At 42.4% G+C, this 20,405-nt stretch overlaps 1 protein-coding gene across 1 annotated transcript in view; it reads right to left on the bottom strand.

Moving 5' to 3' along the window:
• Positions 1 to 291: 291 nt before the first annotated feature.
• ASB3 (ankyrin repeat and SOCS box containing 3) overlaps positions 292 to 20,405 on the bottom strand; it is a 301,962-nt gene continuing 281,848 nt past the window's right edge. Inside the window, exon 10 of the mRNA XM_077485559.1 lies at positions 292 to 749. Coding sequence (XP_077341685.1) covers positions 712 to 749 — 38 coding nt within the window. The 3' untranslated portion in view covers positions 292 to 711. The remainder of the gene's footprint in view (positions 750 to 20,405) is intronic.

The following is a 20,405-nucleotide window of genomic DNA, read 5'->3' as shown; positions in this document are numbered from 1 at the left end:
GCCATTGGATGGTTTCATAGTTTGGCACAGCCAATGTGCAGTTAGCATTCCCGGCATGCCTTTTTTTTTAAACTGTTTAAATCGATGGGTTTACTTTCACTTTAATGATATGTATTTACGAGTCTGTCCAATAAACATACTTTTTTTTTCTGACAAAAAAACCCCAAAATGCACAAAGTCTAAATAAAGGATTACAAAAAAAAAATACACATATTTGTCGAATTGGGGACTTTTTGAGGTGTTTATATATTATATTCATTACAATCACAATCAATGATATAAAATCGCATATCTTTTATTCATGATATTACATCATATTAAAATGTTTGCTCCTTCCAAGAAAGCCAATTGTTTTTCTTTTGGCATACTGGAGTATGGAGCCTGTCAACATTTGCTATGAAGGTCTTTTTATAAAAGGTGAACTTATCCATTCATGCATTTGGGTTGCCGTTGCTAACCTATCCACCTTTTTTTAATAAAGTGGCCAAATTTGCTTAGATAGAAAAAAAACAAAAAAAACTGTACACTACAAAGTATCATTCTAGAGACACAACTTGTATAATAACTGTGGTTTCCTTTGAAGTTGTAACACACCTGTGATTGAACACTTCAAATTTGTTTGAACTAGACTCCATCTGCGTTTCCTCTGGAGAGGCTTTTGTTTTCCAAATGAAAATGATTCTTAATCTCTTGTTTTCTTGGCAGTGATATCTAATCCTTAAGGTAGCCAGCAGTGTGAACATCATATACTTGTTCGGGGTTTATTGTTGTTTTAGAAGGAAGAAAAGAAAGATTAACAGCGAATGTTAACAATCATTGGATTAAACACAACTCATAAAAAATGAACAAAGGCAAATACTTTACTGTAGTGACAATACAGCTTTATGAGACAAAAGAAGATTTGATTCCTATAAATAAACATTAGCATATGTATTATTTAGTTTAATGTGTGTTTCCTTTTGTATCTAGTAATCAAATGTCATTTTACAGCATGTGGTGCTTTGCAGACAGAATTAAATTCACTTTACTGGATATGAGTTTATGTTGTATTTTTCCATTTATTTCACTGTTACTGAAGCTAAAATACAGTGATGTGTACTTGAAATTAGTGGCCTCGGTGACAATGACTTTAAATGAACTTTGCAACATTGTACTGTGAGATAAGCGATGAGCTCCAACCTGGAACAAAGTCAAAAATTTGCAAAAGTCGGTCAATTCCCTGTTAGCTCCCACCAGAACACCTGACTCCTGTCTATATACTGTATATTTCTGTTTAGGTGACCACTAAAAAGCTTTAAATTTCCCATCAATGTCACCAGGACAATTAGGCCCCATTTACACAAGTATGATTCCTCCTGTGTCTGCTGTCGCAGAACATAGGAAATCACATTATTCTCTATGGTGCCGGTTTACATCAATACAACATGATGCAGTGCAGTTTTTGAAAAGGTGCAGGTGCTTCTTTTGTTTTGGTGCAGCATAGTGCATTTTTGTTCCCATAGACTTCAATTGGAATGCATGAAACGCACACGTACTATGTATTTTTGGCACGGTTTTGTGTTCAAAACCAGTTTTCTCCATCTGCAAAAAAAAAAAAAAAGCAAAAGTCATAAAAATGCAATCCAAAAAACACAAGAGTGCACTATAAAGACACATTGAAAATGCATAATTATCCAGCAGCACTAGTGTGAACTTAGGCTTAGTGGGGGTCATATATTGTGGCAACTTTGGGGTTTTGTAGCTCGTTGGTAGTGCAAGCAGTGAGTTGACTCCATGCCAGAAATTTATTTTCAGGGATTTTTCTGCCCACTTTGAGATTAAACAGCAACGAAAAGTTCCACAAACAGAATACCAGTTGCCCACGCATTGGTTTCCACCATCAAAAAAACAAAAAAGTATTCAGCCTCCTGGCTCTCTTTGCAATTTTACAGCTCACACTTAGTATCTTCGGTCCTCCTGACCATCAAACACATCCCAGTGCTTGTGCTCCAACCGCTGTACCTCTTTCAGCTGGTCTCACATCCTGCAGCTCCTTGCTGCTATGTCCTTCACTGGCTTGGACCTTTCACTGTCCTGTCCTGGACAGCATGGTGCAGCTGTGAACCTCTGTCTGCCCCCAACACACACTGGAGGCACTGACCTCTAATCCTGATACTACTAAGAAGCCAGCACACACATGCACCATTGATGTGCCTGTTTTCTAGAAAACCTGGCCTAGACCACCATATTAGCAAATGGCACGGCCTCATCCTATTTTAATTCACACTATTGCAAATTGGATGTGGTTTTCCCAGCATTCAATTCGCATGTCAGGAAACTGTGACTGTCTCTCAATAGAGCTGGTTCACACATCTCTGTGACAGCTGCGAAGCGAATTGCACAGGAACCCTGTGCGTCTTTTGGTCTGTTTCAGGTCCGAATTCAGCCAAAAATTCGGACTGAAATCGGACCTGAAACAGTGAACAGGGACGCACCAGACCCCTGTTGTGAGCTGCTCCGCACGGCAATGTGAACCCAGCCTAATATATTGCAGTTCCTTATATGTAGTGGTTGCATACCCTTTTTCTTCACCAGATGATCCAGCCAGCATCATGCTTTCTGTCCTAGGGGTGGCTCCACTCACTGCTCCACTGTATCAATGTAGACACCCTTGGACAGCAGAATTATCAACCTGTACAGAGGGTGTTAGATGGAGTAGTAATTGAAGGTGGAATTTATATGACTAATAAATAAAAGCTCCACTTTTAGGGAGTTACAGAATTTTGATTCTCCTTTTGGGAAAGCTGTATTTTTGCCTTACTTGTGAAATCCATTTCTTGGAGTACATCATGGAACACAGAGCAACCATATTACTCCTTACTCATGGGATTAAGAGCCACCCATAAGATGATTGGAACCTAGCAAAAAGCCAGGAAGTCCTCTCCTATATAATCCCTCCCATACAGAAAGCACATTGGTTTTGTAATCTATGTGTACTCCAAGAAATGGATTTTACAGGTATGTAAAAGCTCCAGTTTTCTTTATTGCACATCATGTGACACAGAACAGCCATATAATTTATCACTCATAAGGATGTCCTAAAGCAATGCTCATGAGAGGAGGGAGACAGGGCAACCATCGATAGGCCGAAAAAGAACTAAACTGCCACATGGAACACACTGTGACAAAAAGCCAAGTTCTGTTCAGCTCTTACACCCACCTTGTAAAGGTGTGAACCAAAGATCAGGTTGAGACCTTGCATATAAAAGGTGGTGCCTTTCCTTTCAAGCCATAGGAATGAGAAATAACCCAAATAATCCAATGAGAAATAATGGACTTGGAAGCTTCAAGACTTTACTTTTTGGGAGGAAAAACAGAGTCTGACTGGCCGATTTCAGCAGTCAATTTCAGATACACCCTGAGAGCCAGCACCACATCTAAAGTGTGTAGGACCCTGTCCCCCAGCAACTGAGGTCTGGGGAAAAAATACTGAAAAACAATGTCCTGGTTAATATGTGTAGCGGATGACATTTGGGATCAAATCTCACACGCGTTGTAAATTTTGTTTTTGGCCTCAGGACAATAAAGGTCCTGCGGGTTAATTATTGTAGGTAGGCCCAACACCAGTCTGGCCAGGCTATGCTTGGAAGTTCTGTCTGGTCATGTGAACAGTGAGGTGCACATGACAGGCTAGAACCAAATCTGGTTGGATGTTTTGGTATCGGCCCTCTCGGAGCCAATCAGCGGGAGTGCCGGGGCTCGCTGAGGAGTCTGGGAGGGGGTACTTAAACAGGTGTGGGGCACGTGTTCGGGGTCCGGAGTTGTTCATGAGACCCGTGTGGTCTGTCCTGGTTCCAGGACCGGGGTAGTCCCGTGAGGGGTCCCGGTCACAGGGTGTTTGACATGCCGCAACATGTTCCTGTCAGTGGCCCCTGATAGACCTGCCTGGTCTGGGGTAAGGATCCGTCTGTTCTCGAATCTTGGAGCCTGCTGGTCCGAGGCACAGTAACCGAGGGAGGATTTAAAGTGTCCGGGTGTGCTCTTGGCTTGGAGGGACACCACAGCTCATGGAAGTGACCGGGGGAGGACTCTTCAGAGGAGGGCCGGCAAGTGAAATCCTGAGAAGTGCCTGGTTACTGAGTTGGGAAGTTGACATTGAAGAATTCACAATTTTCCAGTACTATAAAGGAAGTGGGAAATGTTCCAGGTACGGTTGAAAAAAGGTTCCTGTATACCCTCAGTTGATTGTTCAAGTTTTGAGTCAACGTGCCGACTGCCATGATCTCTGGCTAGAGATCTGTTCAGCCTTGGAGTACCCAGCTGCGAGTGGCTACTCTCTGGGTGGAAATAGAGAATTTGCTAAACCTGCAGTTTAAGGTGCCTGAGTTCTTCACCTGTGTCCTCTGTTCCCTAAGAGACTGTGTTTGTGAAAGTTCTACTGCAAAATAAACCATTTTGAAAGGACTACATATGGAAAGCCAAATCATCTTTTTTTTTTTTATTGGAAAAAACAATTATATTGAAAAGTATATGCATGGTACATACATAAGTAAAAGAAATCTTGACACAGACAACAGTACATACATCATCACATCCTGTCACTTGTTTGGCATAGGTCCGTGTATCAGGCGTGAGTAGAACTAAGACGTCTCCATTAGGGATGAGCTCATGTTCGACTCGAACATTGCCTGTTCACCTGTTCAGCGAACAGTGAACAATTTGGGCTGTTCGCTGCAAATTCGAAAAGCCGGAACACCCTGTAGAAGTCTATAGGAGAAATCTAAAGTGCTAATTTTAAAGGCTAATATGCAAGTTACTGTCCTAAAAAGTGTTTGGGGACCCGGGTCCTGCCCCAGGGGACATCGATCAATGCAAAAAAAAGTTTTAAAAATGGCAGTTTTTTCAGGAGCAATGATTTTAATAATGATTAAAGTGAAACAATAAAAGTGTAATATTTAAATTTCGTACCTGGGGGTGTCTATAGTATGCCTGTGAAGGGGGCGCATGTTTCCCGTGCTTAGAACTGTCTCTGCACAAAGTGTCACAAAAAGTCTTTTAAAATCACTTTCCATTGTCAGGTCCCGTAATATAGAGAACACTCAATGAGTGTTCTCTGTATTAGCCGACAATTCATTCATTGATAAAAAATAAAAAAAATTAAGAAAAAAAAAAGCGTGGGGGTTCCCCTAAATTCAATTACCAGGCCCTTCAGGTCTGGTATGGATATTAAGGGGAACCCCGTGTCAAATAAAAAAAAAAATTGATGTGGGGGTCTCCCTAAATATCCATACCAGACCTGAAGGGTCTGGTATGGATATTAAGGGGAACCCCGCATTAAATTTAAAAAAAAAAATTGACGTGGGGGTCCCCCTAAAAATCCATACCAGACCCTTTATCCGAGCAGGCAACCTGGCAGGCCGCAGGAATAAGGGGGGGTGAGAGAGCGCCCCCCCCCTCCTGAACCGTACCAGGTCACATGCCCTCAACATTGGGAGGATGCTTTGGGGGTCTGTGACCCCTCAAAGCACCATGTCCCCATGTTGATGTGGACAAGGGCCTCATCCCCACAACCCTGGCCGGTGGTTGTGGGGGTCTGCGGGCGGGGGGCTTATCAGAATCTGGAAGGATATATATATTAGGAGGGCGGGGCCACCCATCACCTGACCCCGCCCCCTCTGATGCTGATGAGGGAAGCCATGGGGTTCCCCAGTGACGTATGGGTGACCCCACCCCCCTCTGATGTAACGCACCTGCTGGTGCGAACCGAACAGGGGGGTGTTCGGCTCATCCTTAGTCTCCGTTATAAATCTTAGAGACTATAAATTCAGTCATTATACAACAGGAAGAAAAATAGCAAATCAAGTGCACGTTTCACCATCCATCAACCATCTGCCCCACACATTCTCATACTTAAGGGGACATCCTCTATTTGTATAGATCAGTTTTTTGTAAGGGAGAGTGTCATTGATCTCCTTTTTCCAGCCCTGCAATGCAGGGGGTAAAGCCTGCATCCATGTGCGGGCTACTGCCTTTCTAGCCGAAAATAGTGTCTCATGTAGAAAGGTGGCCTGGGATTGTCATAATATTATGACCTGTAATGTTGTTTTTAGATGTAATTTCCGGGCAATGGAACGCACGCGGAATGCAGCGAGGCTTCCTAAGTGGAAGGGGTTTTTCCCACTTGCAGAACTTCATCTGTTTGAGGCTATTATTGATTATTTATTATATTCTCTATAAAAGACCTCTTTCATATGTCACAGTCACGCCCCTGATGATGCACAATCGTGACGAAATGTTGGGTGTATGAGGGACTAGTGACATGCGAAGGAGTGCGGGAGTGGCTTCCATTCTTTGTGCTGGCTATATTTTTATCTTCATGCTGGTAAAACTTCACAAAATGTGAGTGCATTTTTATTGGAATCTATGAATAAAGAATGTTAGAATTTTTATGGTATTTGCGCAATGAGATCATTTCTTTCATTCCCGCATGTGGCCATTGAATTACTATTGAGGATATATCAGTTGGAGTGTGGTGGAGTAAAAACGTATTTTCTGATGATATATTCCGGATTGAATTGCTGAGTCAGGATAAAGAAGAGCCTGGGGATTTGATTGTCAAGGATCGTGCTACATGTGCGTGTTTTAATTGCACTGATGGTAAGAGTCAGTATTGTCGGGTGCTGGTGATGGTCCCTCTTTTCTCTTCTCTGGACTGATGCATAAGAACTCTTCTTTGATTGGAATTTAATATACCAACTATATATATGAACTTTGGTTTCATTGTGTTCTTTTAATCTTTTAGCGCTACACTGTACTTTTCATTCATTTTATATTGTGTCCAGCAATACTGTGTCAGCTGCTGTATTTTTATTTTTTATTTTATTTATTTTTAGCTTATAGCACAACAAATTTCTTTTTTCATGCATTATTGTTTGGCGCTGATTGGCATCCATCAGCACAATATAATGCCGCCTATCAGTGACCATCCGTGCCGCCCATCAGTGCCCATCCGTGCCACCCATCAGTGCCCATCCGTGCCACCTATCAGTGCCCATCCATACTCATCTGTGCCGCCTATCCATGCCACTTATCAGTGCCCATCCGTGTCACCCATCAGTGCCACATATCAGTGCCCATTTATGCCACCTCATCAGTGCCACTTCATTGGTGCCACCTCATTGGTGCCCATCAGTGCCCGTCAGTGGAGCCCCATCAGTGCCTATCAGTGAAGGAGAAAATGTACTTATTTACAAAGTTTTGAAACTGAAACAAAAAAAAACATATTTTTTCATAATTCTCGTTTATTTTTTCATTTGTTTAGCAAAAAATAAAAAACGTAGAGGTGATCAAATACCACCAAAAGAAAGCTCTATTTGTGGGAAAAAAATGATAAAAATTTCATTTGGGTACAGTGTAGCATGACCGTGCAATTGTCATTCAAAGTGCGACAGCACTGAAAGCTCAAAATTGGTCTGGGCAGGAAGGTGTTTAAGTGCCTGGTATTGAGGTGGTTAAATGGGTCAAGTATGCAAGTAGTTGCCCGATCTTACCTTTTGTTTACAGAAGAAAATGCATTGCTTAGATTTTTCGATATGTAGTTGAGCCAAAACCATCTTTGGCAAAAAAGTAATTGTAATTTTGCCAAGTAATAGGAACATAATCTTCTGTGTGAAAAGAACTATGGAAAGGTCTCTAATCGGCTCAAAAGCTGGTTTCTGTAAAACCGATACCACCAAGTTGAGGTCCCACGGAGTCAAAAGCGGCCTGACCATATGCACATGACACCCTGAACAAAGGCCCGCACTAAGGAATGAGAAGCAACGGGCCTCTAAAATAAGACTGCCAAGGCCGAAATGTGTCCCTTGATTATTCTCAAGGCCAGTCGCATATTTACCCCTGACTGAAGAAAATTCAACATTATTAGGGCCTGTACTTGAACCTGGGACCTTTGTGTCTGGCAAGGACTATTCTGTCTGAGCTACTTAAGATGCTGGACAGCACCTTGTCTAATCCATTGGACAACCCTGCCTTTTGCCTTGACTTCTGCTAAGCCTTGAACTCTTTGCTTCTCCCATAAACTTCCTGATTTAAGCCTTCCTGTTTACCAGATTATTGTGCTCTCTTAAGCCAGTATCTTGCTCTTGTCTTCCCTGCTACCGTCCATATTTTGCTATCACTCGTTATTGACCCTTGTACATTGACTATGCTTCTGCCTGATCCCAACCTGCAACTACTCGTTGCTGACCTTTGGCTTGTTTACTGACTACGTTTCTGTTTGATCCTTACCTGCTTATCTGCTACTGGACCCTGACTTGCTCACCTCTTGGTGGGTTGATCCTGAGGACCGTGACCTGGTATGCAGAAAAATCCATCACCACCATTAGGAGCTCTGGTGAACACTGGTTAGTACTTAGACTGCGCACCTCAGGTGAGCCTGGGTAATTTGCCAGGGTGGCTGACTGTGTGCTTATTCTGCTATATAAACTGCTAGAGCAATTAGTCTTCAAGCCTGACTCCTGATCGTGACAAACATACTTGCATAAGGATGACATTTCCTAGCCTCACACCAGGTCCTGTTCCTTGAAGTAGCCTTACTGGCTCTCAAAATTGTTGGGATGACTGTCTTCAATAGCCATTAAAGCTAATAGGGAATTACAGAAGATCAGACCTTGTGACAGGAGACCTCGGCGGGTTGGAAGCACCCAACGACTGTTCCCTAAAATGTTCACAGTGTTGGAATACCATGTTCTCCTGAGCCAAGCTGGTGCAATTAAAATGACTGATATTCCCTTCACCTGGATCCTGTGAAACAAATGTGAAAGAAGCTGTAATGGAGAAAGGGCATAAATCAGCGAGAACTGGTCCTACAGCATCACCAGGGCATCTCCTCCAAATGCCTAAGGATACCTTTCAATGAATCCATCTAGTTTGGCATTGAACCCAGATGCTAACAGGTCCACAAGTGTTGCATCTCTGAGACAGAAAGCGAAGGAAAATCCTCCCAATGGAACACAGACAGATTAAAAAAATGTAACTAATAGGGTTTTTTTTTATCATACCCAACTCTATTTAAAACAAAAATACAAAGTTTTGGCTATTGTCCTCAAGTACCCAACCCTTGTGTAGTTGATTAAAGACAGGTTCTCCCTATAGAAGGAAGAATGGCTAATGTGTGCTTCAACCAGACATCTGAAAAGTGATCCCGTCTGTGTTGCCCACATAAACCAATAAAAGCTGTCCATGCACTTGGCCTCTTTCAGTCTATTTCAACCACCTTCTCTTAAGCTGGATTTGGAATCTCAAGTAATTGAAAAATAAAATTAGTGTTTTGACCGACCACAAACAGATGGACTCTAAATTGCCTTGTTTGAATTCAGAGGAAAAAGCCAATCATTTTTGATGAAGTTGTTGTAGTTGCTTTCTGGTTTCAATCAGTTACCTACATTGGAGCTGTAAATTTGTAGCCCAGTTTGATCAATCGAATTCTGTTGATTGACCTGGGTGGTAGACTGTTTTCTCTTTCAGTCAACCATTCAGTTGATTGAACTGACAGAAGTTGCCTAAAAGTTGACGTGCATTTGGACAACTTAAGACATTAGCCCCTTCACACCTAAGGGTAAAACAAATGTAAATACCTAAGCATAATTTTGCAATTTTGACATGTGTTAGTAGAAATGTACATATCGTCATGACTACATTGTGCATCCAGGTGGATTATACTTTGTTTTTTTCAAGAAAAATGTGGCTTTGTTTTCATAATGCAAATGGTAAGGGATATCTCCTTATTTTTGTTTATTATTAAAGGAAAACTGGTACAAAATAGTAAAAAAAAAAAAAATCATGTTTTTTAATTTAGTTGTATATTTCTTGCTGTCATCATTTACCACCAAAGAGCAACCCAAAATAAATTCTCCTGCTCCTGACAATTGCAGCGATACCACATAGGTATATGTTGTTGTTTTTACCCGTGGTACAACCCAGAAACAATAGTGCGCACTATGATTTTTTATTTTTTTTACTCCTCCCTAAAAGACACTGACACTGATACCAATCTAAACTTTTTTTTTGTTCTACTCAAAATATGTTGAACTTTGACCCCGGCCTTAACCCTAACACACCTTGATCTTGTTATTTTTTTCTTTACTTTTTTATTATAAAATTAGATTTTTTTTTTTTTACACACCTTTTGTGTGTTTACATTTTACTCTCATGCAAGAAGAGGAAGATACAAAGTATCCTTCTCTTCATTCTGAAGTGGAAGTAAACACAGGTGTAAGCTCACAGTGACTGATCACTGTGATAGTTTCTCATTGGATATCACAGTGATCAGGTGACCTGGAATCGAAAAGTCCCGGGTCCTGATCATTAGAACAAGCCCTGGGACTCTCGGTGAGAGCCCAGTCTCTGTGCTGGGACAGTGATGTGCATCGCGTTCCCAGCACAAAGGAAGATATGCGGCCCCACGGAAAAAAGACTACTTCTGTTAGGCCGCATATATGTATGCAGTCAACAGCAAGGGGTTAAAGAAGATCTATAATTTGTTTGACTATTCTGTCTCCTATGGGATACTGTATGCAGTACTTAGTTCCATGTTGCTAGGTGCTTTCTAAGACTAGTTATGAGGTCTGATTTGAACACTCCCCCCATCTGGGGATGATCCCATTACAGGTAGGAAGGAAATGGCAGCTTCATACCCCAAGGTTCAATGTTGGAACCCTTAATTTTTAATATATTTATAAATGATATTGGGTGTGGGATTAAAAGTACCATTTTAGTGTTTGCGAATGACCCCAAGCTGTGCAGTGGAATAACGTCCTTACAAGAGGTCTCCAACTTACAAGCCGACCTCAATGCTCTGTTTAATTGGACAACTATGTGGCAGATGAGGTTTAATGTTGATGAATGCAAAGTTATGCACTTGGGGGGCTAAGAATATGCATGCCTCATACATACTAGGAGGAGTACAACTGGGGGAATCCGTAGTGGAGACAGATCTGGGGGTTTTGGTAGATAATAAGCCTAATAATAACATGCAATGCCAAGCTGCGGTTTCCAAATCGAGAAAAGTCCTTTCTTATATTAGGAGACATATGGACTTCTGAGAGAGATAATTTTGCCCCTGTACAAATCATTAGTAAGATCTCATCTGGAATATGCAGTTCAGTTTTGGGCACCAGTTCATAAAAAGGATATCAGGGAACTCAGGGCCGTCTTTAATACTGATTGGACCCTGGGCAAACATTTTCTTGCCCCCCCCCCATGCAGTTTTGCTCCCACCTGCTCTGAGACATACAATAACTAGCAGCTAGACTCAAAATATGTTTACTGTATCAGATCAGGCAGCAATTGCGATTGGTTACCAGCGGTCACAGCATATCCTTACTGCTTAATGACTGGTTGCTAGAGGTTACAGCACACATTACGGCTCACTGATTAGTTGCTTGAGGTTACAGCAAATGATTTATGCTTGTTAATTGGTTACTAGAGATTACTGTAAAGTAATACTGCTCACTGATTGGTTGCTGGAGGTTACAGCACATCATCTCCTCACTGCAGGGGAGCATGATACACATATGAATGCCACCTTTATTTACATATCAATGCTTCCGACCGCAACTATTTACTTAGTAATGCCGCCACTATTTACATATGAATGCCGGTTATTTACATGTAAACTCAGGGTCTGCAGGTGAGTTATCTGTACACAACAATAGGGCAGAGCTGGGCAGCATTAGTACCAGCACTTCACACTGAGATATTGGGACTAAAACTTCAAGGGACAAGGGAATTTACACTGGGATAGTTGGCAAGTATGAGGCAGCTGCTTTGGGCCCCACAACAATGACAGGGCCCAGGGCAGCTGCCCCTTTTGCCCTGCCTTAAAGACGGCCCTGAGGGAACTGGAGAAGAGTGTAGAGAAGAGCATCCAAAACTGATACGAGGCATGGAAGAGCTCAGCTATGAGGAATGATTAGAGGGACTGAATTTATTCTCTCTTGAGAAGAGGAGATTAAGGAGGGATATGATCAACATTTACAAATATATAATGCTCCAGAAGAAGTCTGATTAGCGATGAAACCGGTCGAGCGATAGCATAATTTCATGTCATTGTGTTTGGAGAATTTACCTCTGAAACCACTGTGACCAGTACATGCTGTTTTAATCATCTTTTCACGGAAGTGCATTACATAGGTACATAGTTAGTAAGGTTGAATAAAGACACCAGTCCATCCAGTTCAACTTGAGTGTCTACAATTGTCCCTATCCCTGTACATTGCACACTCACATCGGTCCCTACCCTCAAGGAGCCCACAATCCAAGGTCTCTATTCATATACTAAGGTCAATTTTGGACAGAAGCCAATTAACCTACCTGCATGTCTTTGGAGTGTGGGAGGAAACCGGGGTACCCAGAGGAAACCCACGCAGGCACAGGAAGAACATGCAAACTCCAGGCAGGTAGTGTCGTGGTTGCGATTTGAACCAGCGACCCTTTTTACTGCTAGGTGAGAGTGCTAACCACTGCACCACTGTGCTGCCCTATTACCTTTATTAAATCCTGGTAACAAAGGTTTTACACTATTGTGGCGTTTGTCTCTCATTTGGGGTATATGACCTGATGTCACGGTTGGAGTAAAAGAAACCTGATGTTTTCCCCGGTGCTGGCTTGAAGTTTCTGTTGAGCGGACCTACTTACAGACGTGGAGTTTTTCCAGACATGCAAGCCTATGTTGACTACCTGTAATAGGTGGCCAACGCTCTTTGGTAAGGGCACATCCTATCGTTTTGGTGGTGGTCGCACAATATGGAGGAAGTTGGTGACACAGCATTCAAACTTTCACTATTGTGTCACGTTTGTGACTCTTGGACTCGCTTGTTTATATTATTTATTTACTGTTTATTTCATTTAAGCGCAACATACTTGTTCACCTACAAATATATAAGTGGTCCAAAGAGTGAACTTGGTGTTCAGTTATTCACTGTAAGGCCATCACAGAGGACAAGGGGGCACTCTTTACATCTAGAGGAAAAGAGACTTCATCTGTAGAATGTAGAATAGACTCCCTAAAGAGGTGTTCTGGACAGCTCAGTAGATTGTTTTAAGTCCTGGATTCTTTCCTAGATACACAAACTATAACTGGATACTGACATTTATAAGTAAAGTTGATCCAGGGAATATCCGATTGCCTCTCTGGGGGATCAGGAAGGATTTCTGCTGTAGCAAACAGGATCATGCTTTGCTGTTTTTTTTTTTTTTTTGTTTTTTTTTGCCTTCCTCTGGATTAACTATGGGTACATATATATACATACATACATTTTTCTTCTTCTATTGGTTGAACTAGATGAAATTGTGTCTTTTTTTTCAACCAGATTAACTATGTAACTATACAACAGCAACTTATCTTGGCTCAGAGCATTTTTCTGAGACAAGAAATGGCAAGAGGAATGCTGGGGGTTAGCCTCTGTGCTGGTTTTTCCACTAACTGTCTGTGGAAAGTGTTCAGGGCAGAGATAAGCTGCCATACCAAAACAGAGGTCTCCTTCCTAGCTCTCGGAAGGGACTGGCCAGATTTTGATCCATGTATGACCACTGTGGTTGAACAGAAGTCAATATACAGACTGATATCTCTTCAACCGCCCTGTTATTTTTCTGCTTGATCAAGCAATAGACAGCGATAGATCAGTGTATTCTGACTGCGAGGAAGACTCCCCACTGTCAGAATACAAAGACACAGCAGGGAGGATTCCCCTATCTACCTTAACTAGCTGCTGACTGCCGGCCGTCAAATGAAGGCCAGGCGGCGCACCTATTGTGGCGGGAGGCCGTCATAAGACGTCCTCCCGTTTAAACAGGGAATGCACACGATCATGCGCGCGCATCCCTGTTCCTTCGGTAGCGGCGTGTCACGGAGACACCGCTCGCCACCGAGGGGGGTGAACAGCCATTGGGCAGATGGTTACACCCCCACTGTGCACGGCGCGTGCGTGCGATCACGAGCGCGCTGCGCGTGCACGTCGGTGGCGGCGTGTTCCCAGGAAGACTGCTCGTCACCGACGCTGGTAAACAGCCATTGGCTGGCTGTTTACCCACGTGATCGGCTGTGATCCTTTCACAGCCGATCACTAAATGTAAACAAACCGCTGTAACGAGATGTTACCGGGTTCTCCTCCTCACACACCGATCCTGTGTGAGGAGGAGATTGCGGTAACATCTCGTTACCACTTACAGAACACACAAATCACACTGATTGCCTGCCCCCCCCCCCCCAATAAAGAGGACCTGTCATCACCCATCATAGTACCTGTCACTCACAGTCCATCAGAGTACCGAAGTACCTGTCACAGTCCATAAGAGTATCAGAGTACCCGACACAGTCCATCTGAGTACCCGAGTACCTGCCATAGCCCATCAAAGTACCCAAGTACCTGTCACAGCCCATCAAAGTACCCGAGTACCTGTCACAGCCCATCAGAGTACCCGAGTACCTGTCACAGTCCATCAGAGTACCCGAGTACCTGTCACAGTCCATCTGAGTACCCGAGAACCTGTCACAGTTCATCTGAGTACCTGTTCCCGTCCATCTGAGTACCCGAGTACCTGTCCCAGTTCATCTGAGTACCTGAATACCTGTCACAGTTCATCTGAGTACCCGAGTACCTGTCACAGTTCATATGAGTACCTATCACCGCCCTTCAGAGTACCCAAATACCAGTCACCAGGCCATCAGAGAACCTGTCACCAGGCCATCAGAGTACCCGAGTACCTGTCACCAGGCCATCAGAGTACCCGAGTACCTGTCACCAGGCCATCAGAGTACCAGAGTACCTATTTTCAGCCCATGCCTCATAGAATATACGTTGGGTTGTTTGCTTTCCAAAATGGGGTCATTTTGTGGGTAATTTCACTGTCCTGGTGCTCCAGGACCTTCAAAAGTGTGATAGGTAGGAATGAAATGAGATGTGTCATTTATGCTCCTAGAACGCCTGAAGGTACTACTTCAAAGTTCGGCCTCTGTATGTGGCCAGGCTGTGTAAAAGTTCTACACATGTGGTATTACCATACTCGGGAGGAGTAGCAGAATGTGATTTGGCGTGTAATTTTTGCTATATACATGCTATGTGTTAGAAATATCTTATAAATTGACAACTTTGTGTAAAAAAATAAATGCGTTTTCATTTTTTTTCCACATTTTCCAAAAACTTCTGGAAAAAAAATGAACCTTTCAAAAGACTCATTATGCCTTACAGATAATACGTTGGGGTGTTTGCTTTCCAAAATGGGGTCATTTTATGGGCAATTCCATTGTCTTGGTACTCCAGGGCCTTCAAAAGTGTAATAGGTGGTTGAGAAATGAGATGCATCATTTTTGCTCGTAGAACGTCTGAAGGTACTACATCAATGTTAGTGCTCTGTATGTGGCCAGGCTGTGTAAAAGTCTCACACATGTGGTATCGCCGTACTCGGGATAAGTAGCAGAATGTATTTTGGGGTGTAATTTGTTGTATGCATATGCTGTGTGTGAGAAATAACCTGATAATATGACAATTTTGTAAAAAATAAATAAAAAATCTTAGTTTTGCAAAGAATTGTGGGAAAAAATTACAACTTAAAAAAACTCACCATGCTACTTAATACCTTGGAATGTCTACTTTCTAAAAAGGGGTCATTTGGGGGGTATTTGTACTTTCCTGACTTGTTAGTGTCTCAAGAAATGAGATACACCTGATGTACTGAAGGCCTGATCAGAAGTGATCAATTTTCATGTGGGTTATTTTTACCAAAGATATATACTAATTAGCAAAATTTTATGACAGAAACAAAGAAAAAGGCATTTTTTTCACAATTTTTTTTTTATTTATTTATAGCACAAAAAATAAAAAAAACACTAGTGATTAAATACCACTAAAAGAAAGCTCTATTTGTGTGGAAAAAAGGAAGCAAGTTTCATATGGGTACAGTGTTGCATGACTGAGTAATTGTCATTCAAATTGTGAGAGCGCTGAAAGCTGAAAATTGTTCTGGTCAGGAAGGGGGTGTAAGTGCACTGTACTGAGGTGGTTAAAACAGTGGACAAGGGAATAGGTCAGTTTTCCATTAAACCCACTGGTTAAACAAACCCACCACAGACAGAACAGAGAAAAAATATCAGTATTCTTTAACTTTCATTTATAAGGAAAGTACTGCTTCATAACATGATCTGATCTTGCTCTGAGAAGTAGACACGCAGACCAAAAAAATTGTTTTGTTTTATTATCTACATAAACTTGATTTGTTACATTTGTTTTCGGAACTCATTTTGTTTATTTGAATCAATTTGAATTCCATTCAAAATCTAATTTATTCTATTTAACTTTTGGAAGATGGTTATATTCTTTCTAATCTAGTCTATTGTTTTTTTCTAGTCTATTCTTTTCTATTCTAGCCACTTCTCTTCTTTTATTTTCTATTCCATTCTAGTATATTCTAATTCAAATATATTTTATTCAAATTTTGGGAACTGGTTATGTTCTTTCTTTTCTATTTTTTTTATTATATTCTATTCTTGTATTGTCTATTGTATTCAAATTAAAATCTATTCTATTTGAAATTCGAATTTCAGAAGATGGTTATATTCTATTTTATTGTATTCTATTCCTTTATTTTCTATTCTATTTTCTATTATATCCCTTTTTTCAAAAAATTTTCTATTCTTTTATTTTGAATTCTGTTCTGTTTTACTCTATTATAGTCTATTCTCGTATTTTCTATTCTATTCTATTATTTTCTATTCTATTTTATTCCCTTCCCTTCGGAAATTCAAATTCAATTAGAAAGCGGTTTGAATTAAAAAAATATTTTGAGTTTGATTCGAAAACTATTTGAATTGGAATTTCGTCCGACATTTTGTTATTTTGGATTTGTTTAACCACTTAAGGACCGAGTCTCTTTTTGACATCTGTTGTTTACAAGTTATAATCAGATTTTTTTTTATATAAAATTACTTAGAACCCCAAACATTATATATATATATATATATATATATATATATATATATATATATATATATACACACACATACACATATATATATATATATATATATATTGTGACAGAGCGAGGCTCTGTCCTTATGAAATCGGAGGAAAAAGAGACAGAGTTTGCATATCTCCAGCCCTGTGTCCAGGTCTTGAGGATAACGAGCAGGGTGTGTGCCCAGCTGCACACATGCCATATAACAGTGATGGCGAACCTTGGCACCCCAGATGTTTTGGAACTACATTTCCCATGATGCTCATCCACTCTGGAGTGTAGTTGAGCATCATGGGAAATGTAGTTCCAAAACATCTGGGGTGCCAAGGTTCGCCATCACTGCCATATAACAAAGGGCTGTTGGGAATGGAGTGAAAGGGTGGAGGATGGTGGAGTAGCTTGCTGCTGTGCATGTCCAAAGAGCCCAAAGCTGTGTGCGTTGAAGGGTTGAAGCTGTGTGCGTCCAAAGAGCCCAAAGCTGTGTGCGTTGAAGGGTTGAAGCTGTGTGCGTCCAAAGAGCCCAAAGCTGTGTGCGTTGAAGGGTTGAAGCTGTGTGCGTCCAAGGAGCCTAATGCCGCGTACACACGAGCGGACTGTATGGCATACTTAGTCCGTCATACAATCCGACGGACAGTCCGTCATACTTTCGACTGAACGGACTTGACCACACACGGATGCACAAACAGTCCGTCGAAAGCTTGCGCGATGACGTGTACAGCACGTACGACGGGACTAGAAATAGGAAGTCCAATACACAGCAAAGCACCCTTCCGCCGTGTAAATCCTTTCTGAGCATGCGCCATTCTTAGTCCGTCGAACTAGCCTACTGACGAGCGGATTGTCCGCTGAAACCAAAGTATGACGGACAGAATTTCGAAAAATCCGAAATACTTAGTACGCCAGACTGCACGCTGAAAAAGTCCGCTGAAGCCCACACACGAGCGGACTGTTCACTGAAATGTGTTTCGACGGACTAAGTACGCCATACAGTCCGCCCGTGTGTACGCGGCATAAGACTGTGTGTATCCAAGCAGCTCGTTTGAGGGGCAAGTACTTATAGCAGCACTACTGCTGAAGAGTAGCCAGGTGGGCTATCATTTTTCATTTGGATTGTGTGTATTTAATTTAAGATTGGACCCCTGCGTGGGATTCCTGGATGGACTATTTTGTTTTTCCTTTTAATAAACGTGGGCTACCAGGCCCTTAACTATAAACGCCTGCCTGATGTGAACTGAAAAATGCCTCTAACCACTTGAGCTAAACACCCCAATGTCACAAGTGGTGTTCGAATGCGGGCACAAGACGGTGGAATCCGGGTCCTTGCTCTACAGTAAGTCACATCAGGAACTACTGCTAACTGTGTGTGGCAGCCAGGCGAACAGCATTGTGCAAAAGGCATTGCGTGTTGCAGGTGGTGTACCTGTGAATGAAAAGTCAAATTTTTTATTTTTTTTTTGCTATGAACTGTGTTTGTGTGCATGAGACAGCACAATCTGTGTGTGCAGCTGAGGAGAGCTTGCACGAAGAGAAAAGCAACTTGCTTTAAAGTGACAGCGTTAAATTTTTTTTTTGCTGGAAGGCGCAAAAGTCTGGTGGAGAGACTGCAAAGATGAAGCAAGGGTTTGAGCCTGCTGGAGAGTATTGCAGACTGTTTTTTGCTACACCAACCCCAGTTAAAGGGGACGTGCATATTGTTGCCCCTGACAACGCTGGTGCAAGCAGGCCAGCTATCAATGTGCAGAAGCCTAATTTTGAAAGGGGATGCAATTGGGGGAAGCCCTGTTAAGGCTCTGAAACAAGAGCGCTGTTTGCGGTGCAGAGAGTGGGGTCATGTTGTCGCCACGTGCCCATTGTCTCTGTCTCCAATACAAAGTGACATGGCCAGACAAAAGTCTAAAATGTTTAGGAAACCTGATTTGAGTCCCAGGAGTGCCCAAAAGGCGGATCAGAAGTTCAATAAGTATGTGGTTGCCCGTAGCAACCGTGGTAATGTGAAGGCTGCAGACGACCACGTGAGAAAAGTATGGCCTGCAGAGGATTGTGGCAAGGTGAAAGCAACAATGCTTCAAGGAGTGCAAAATTGCTACATTTGGGAGAGTCAAAGTACAGCTGGAAGAGTGCCATCTACCTTGGCAACAAGAGATGGGGTGTTAACCGGAAGGAGGAGCTACAGTGGAGATGTGGAGCGGCGTCCCCCTAAAGATATGTACAGAAATGTACCATGCCTGGAATGTGGTCAACGGGGGCATGGTATTTTTTCTTGTCCCAGGTTATGGAACATGCCTGGAGATGTGGTTACTGGGCAGAAGTCTTTGTCCGCAAGCCCAGATTTTTGTGCAAACATGTTGTCAGTCACCTCTGGCAACAGTGAGGAAGTACCTGTTGTACTTGCAGGGGGTGCTAAGGAGTCAGAAGTGGCTGCTGCAGTTTTGTTCCATGGCCACCAGGGAGAGTTGGCCAGTAAAAGCGTGATAAAGGAGAGACAACGTACTCAAATGAAGCCAAAGTTACCTGCTACAGATTATGGTAAGACTGTTGCAGTTTGTGGGACTGATCCCAGTGAAGTGGGAGTATATCCGGCTGGGAGATCAGCAGAAGGTGTAAAAATGGACTTGCTGCAGTGTGCTACCCTGAGTAGTGGGGAGACACAGGTTGAAGCTCAACCTGCAGCAAGGTTAAGAACTCAAAAAGACTGGACTCTGTGTGTGCCTGGTGTAATCCACCAGAGTGCTGGAAGTGGTAACCTAGGGGTGACCAATACAGTTTGTATGCCATGTTCCCTAGTGACTGGTGCTACAGAGATGCCCAGGGAAACCTACCAGGAGCCCGCAGTGGTGAGGCACGTGGTTTCCCAGGACAACTGTGGAGCCGCCCTAATAGCCAAAATAATGCCTTTGGAGAGGAAGGGTGGTGTGCTGAGTGTACTGACTAAAAACAGCCTGTTAAAGCTTATAACACTGCTATGTCTATGAATGCTGATGGTAAAGGTATTGCCGATGATAAATGTACTTATTCTCATTTGTTCAAAAGTAATGAGGAAAGAGGGATGTCTCCCTTGGCAACCAGACGCAGAGCCACAGGGTTGTCCATGGAAGTTTCAGGGGCTCTCCATGCGTTTGAGCCAGAGATTTTCCAGGACAGCACTGAACTTGCTCTGGTGGAACAGACTGGGTCTACACCATGCAGTGATAGTTTGTGTGAGCAGTCTGTTTACCATATGTGTAACCCAGTTGGTAAGGGGTTAAGTTCACTGGCCAAAGCTGAAGGTACACAGCTGAGTGTGCTTGCGCTACAGAAGCAAGGTGGTGATGGTGTATTGCAGCCTGCCTTGGTTGAAGCATTAGCAAAGAATAAAAGCATGTTGTCAAAATGTGATTTATATAGAACTGACAAAGGTACTGATTGTGCTGCAGAAT

Source organism: Lithobates pipiens, unplaced genomic scaffold (assembly GCF_037356315.1).
Source record: "Lithobates pipiens isolate NorthernLeopardFrog02 unplaced genomic scaffold, aLitPip1_a1.2 Scaffold_18, whole genome shotgun sequence".
NCBI lineage: Eukaryota > Metazoa > Chordata > Amphibia > Anura > Ranidae > Lithobates > Lithobates pipiens.
Note: the sequence above shows the minus strand (reverse complement) of the source record. Positions and strands in the feature narration are given on the sequence as shown.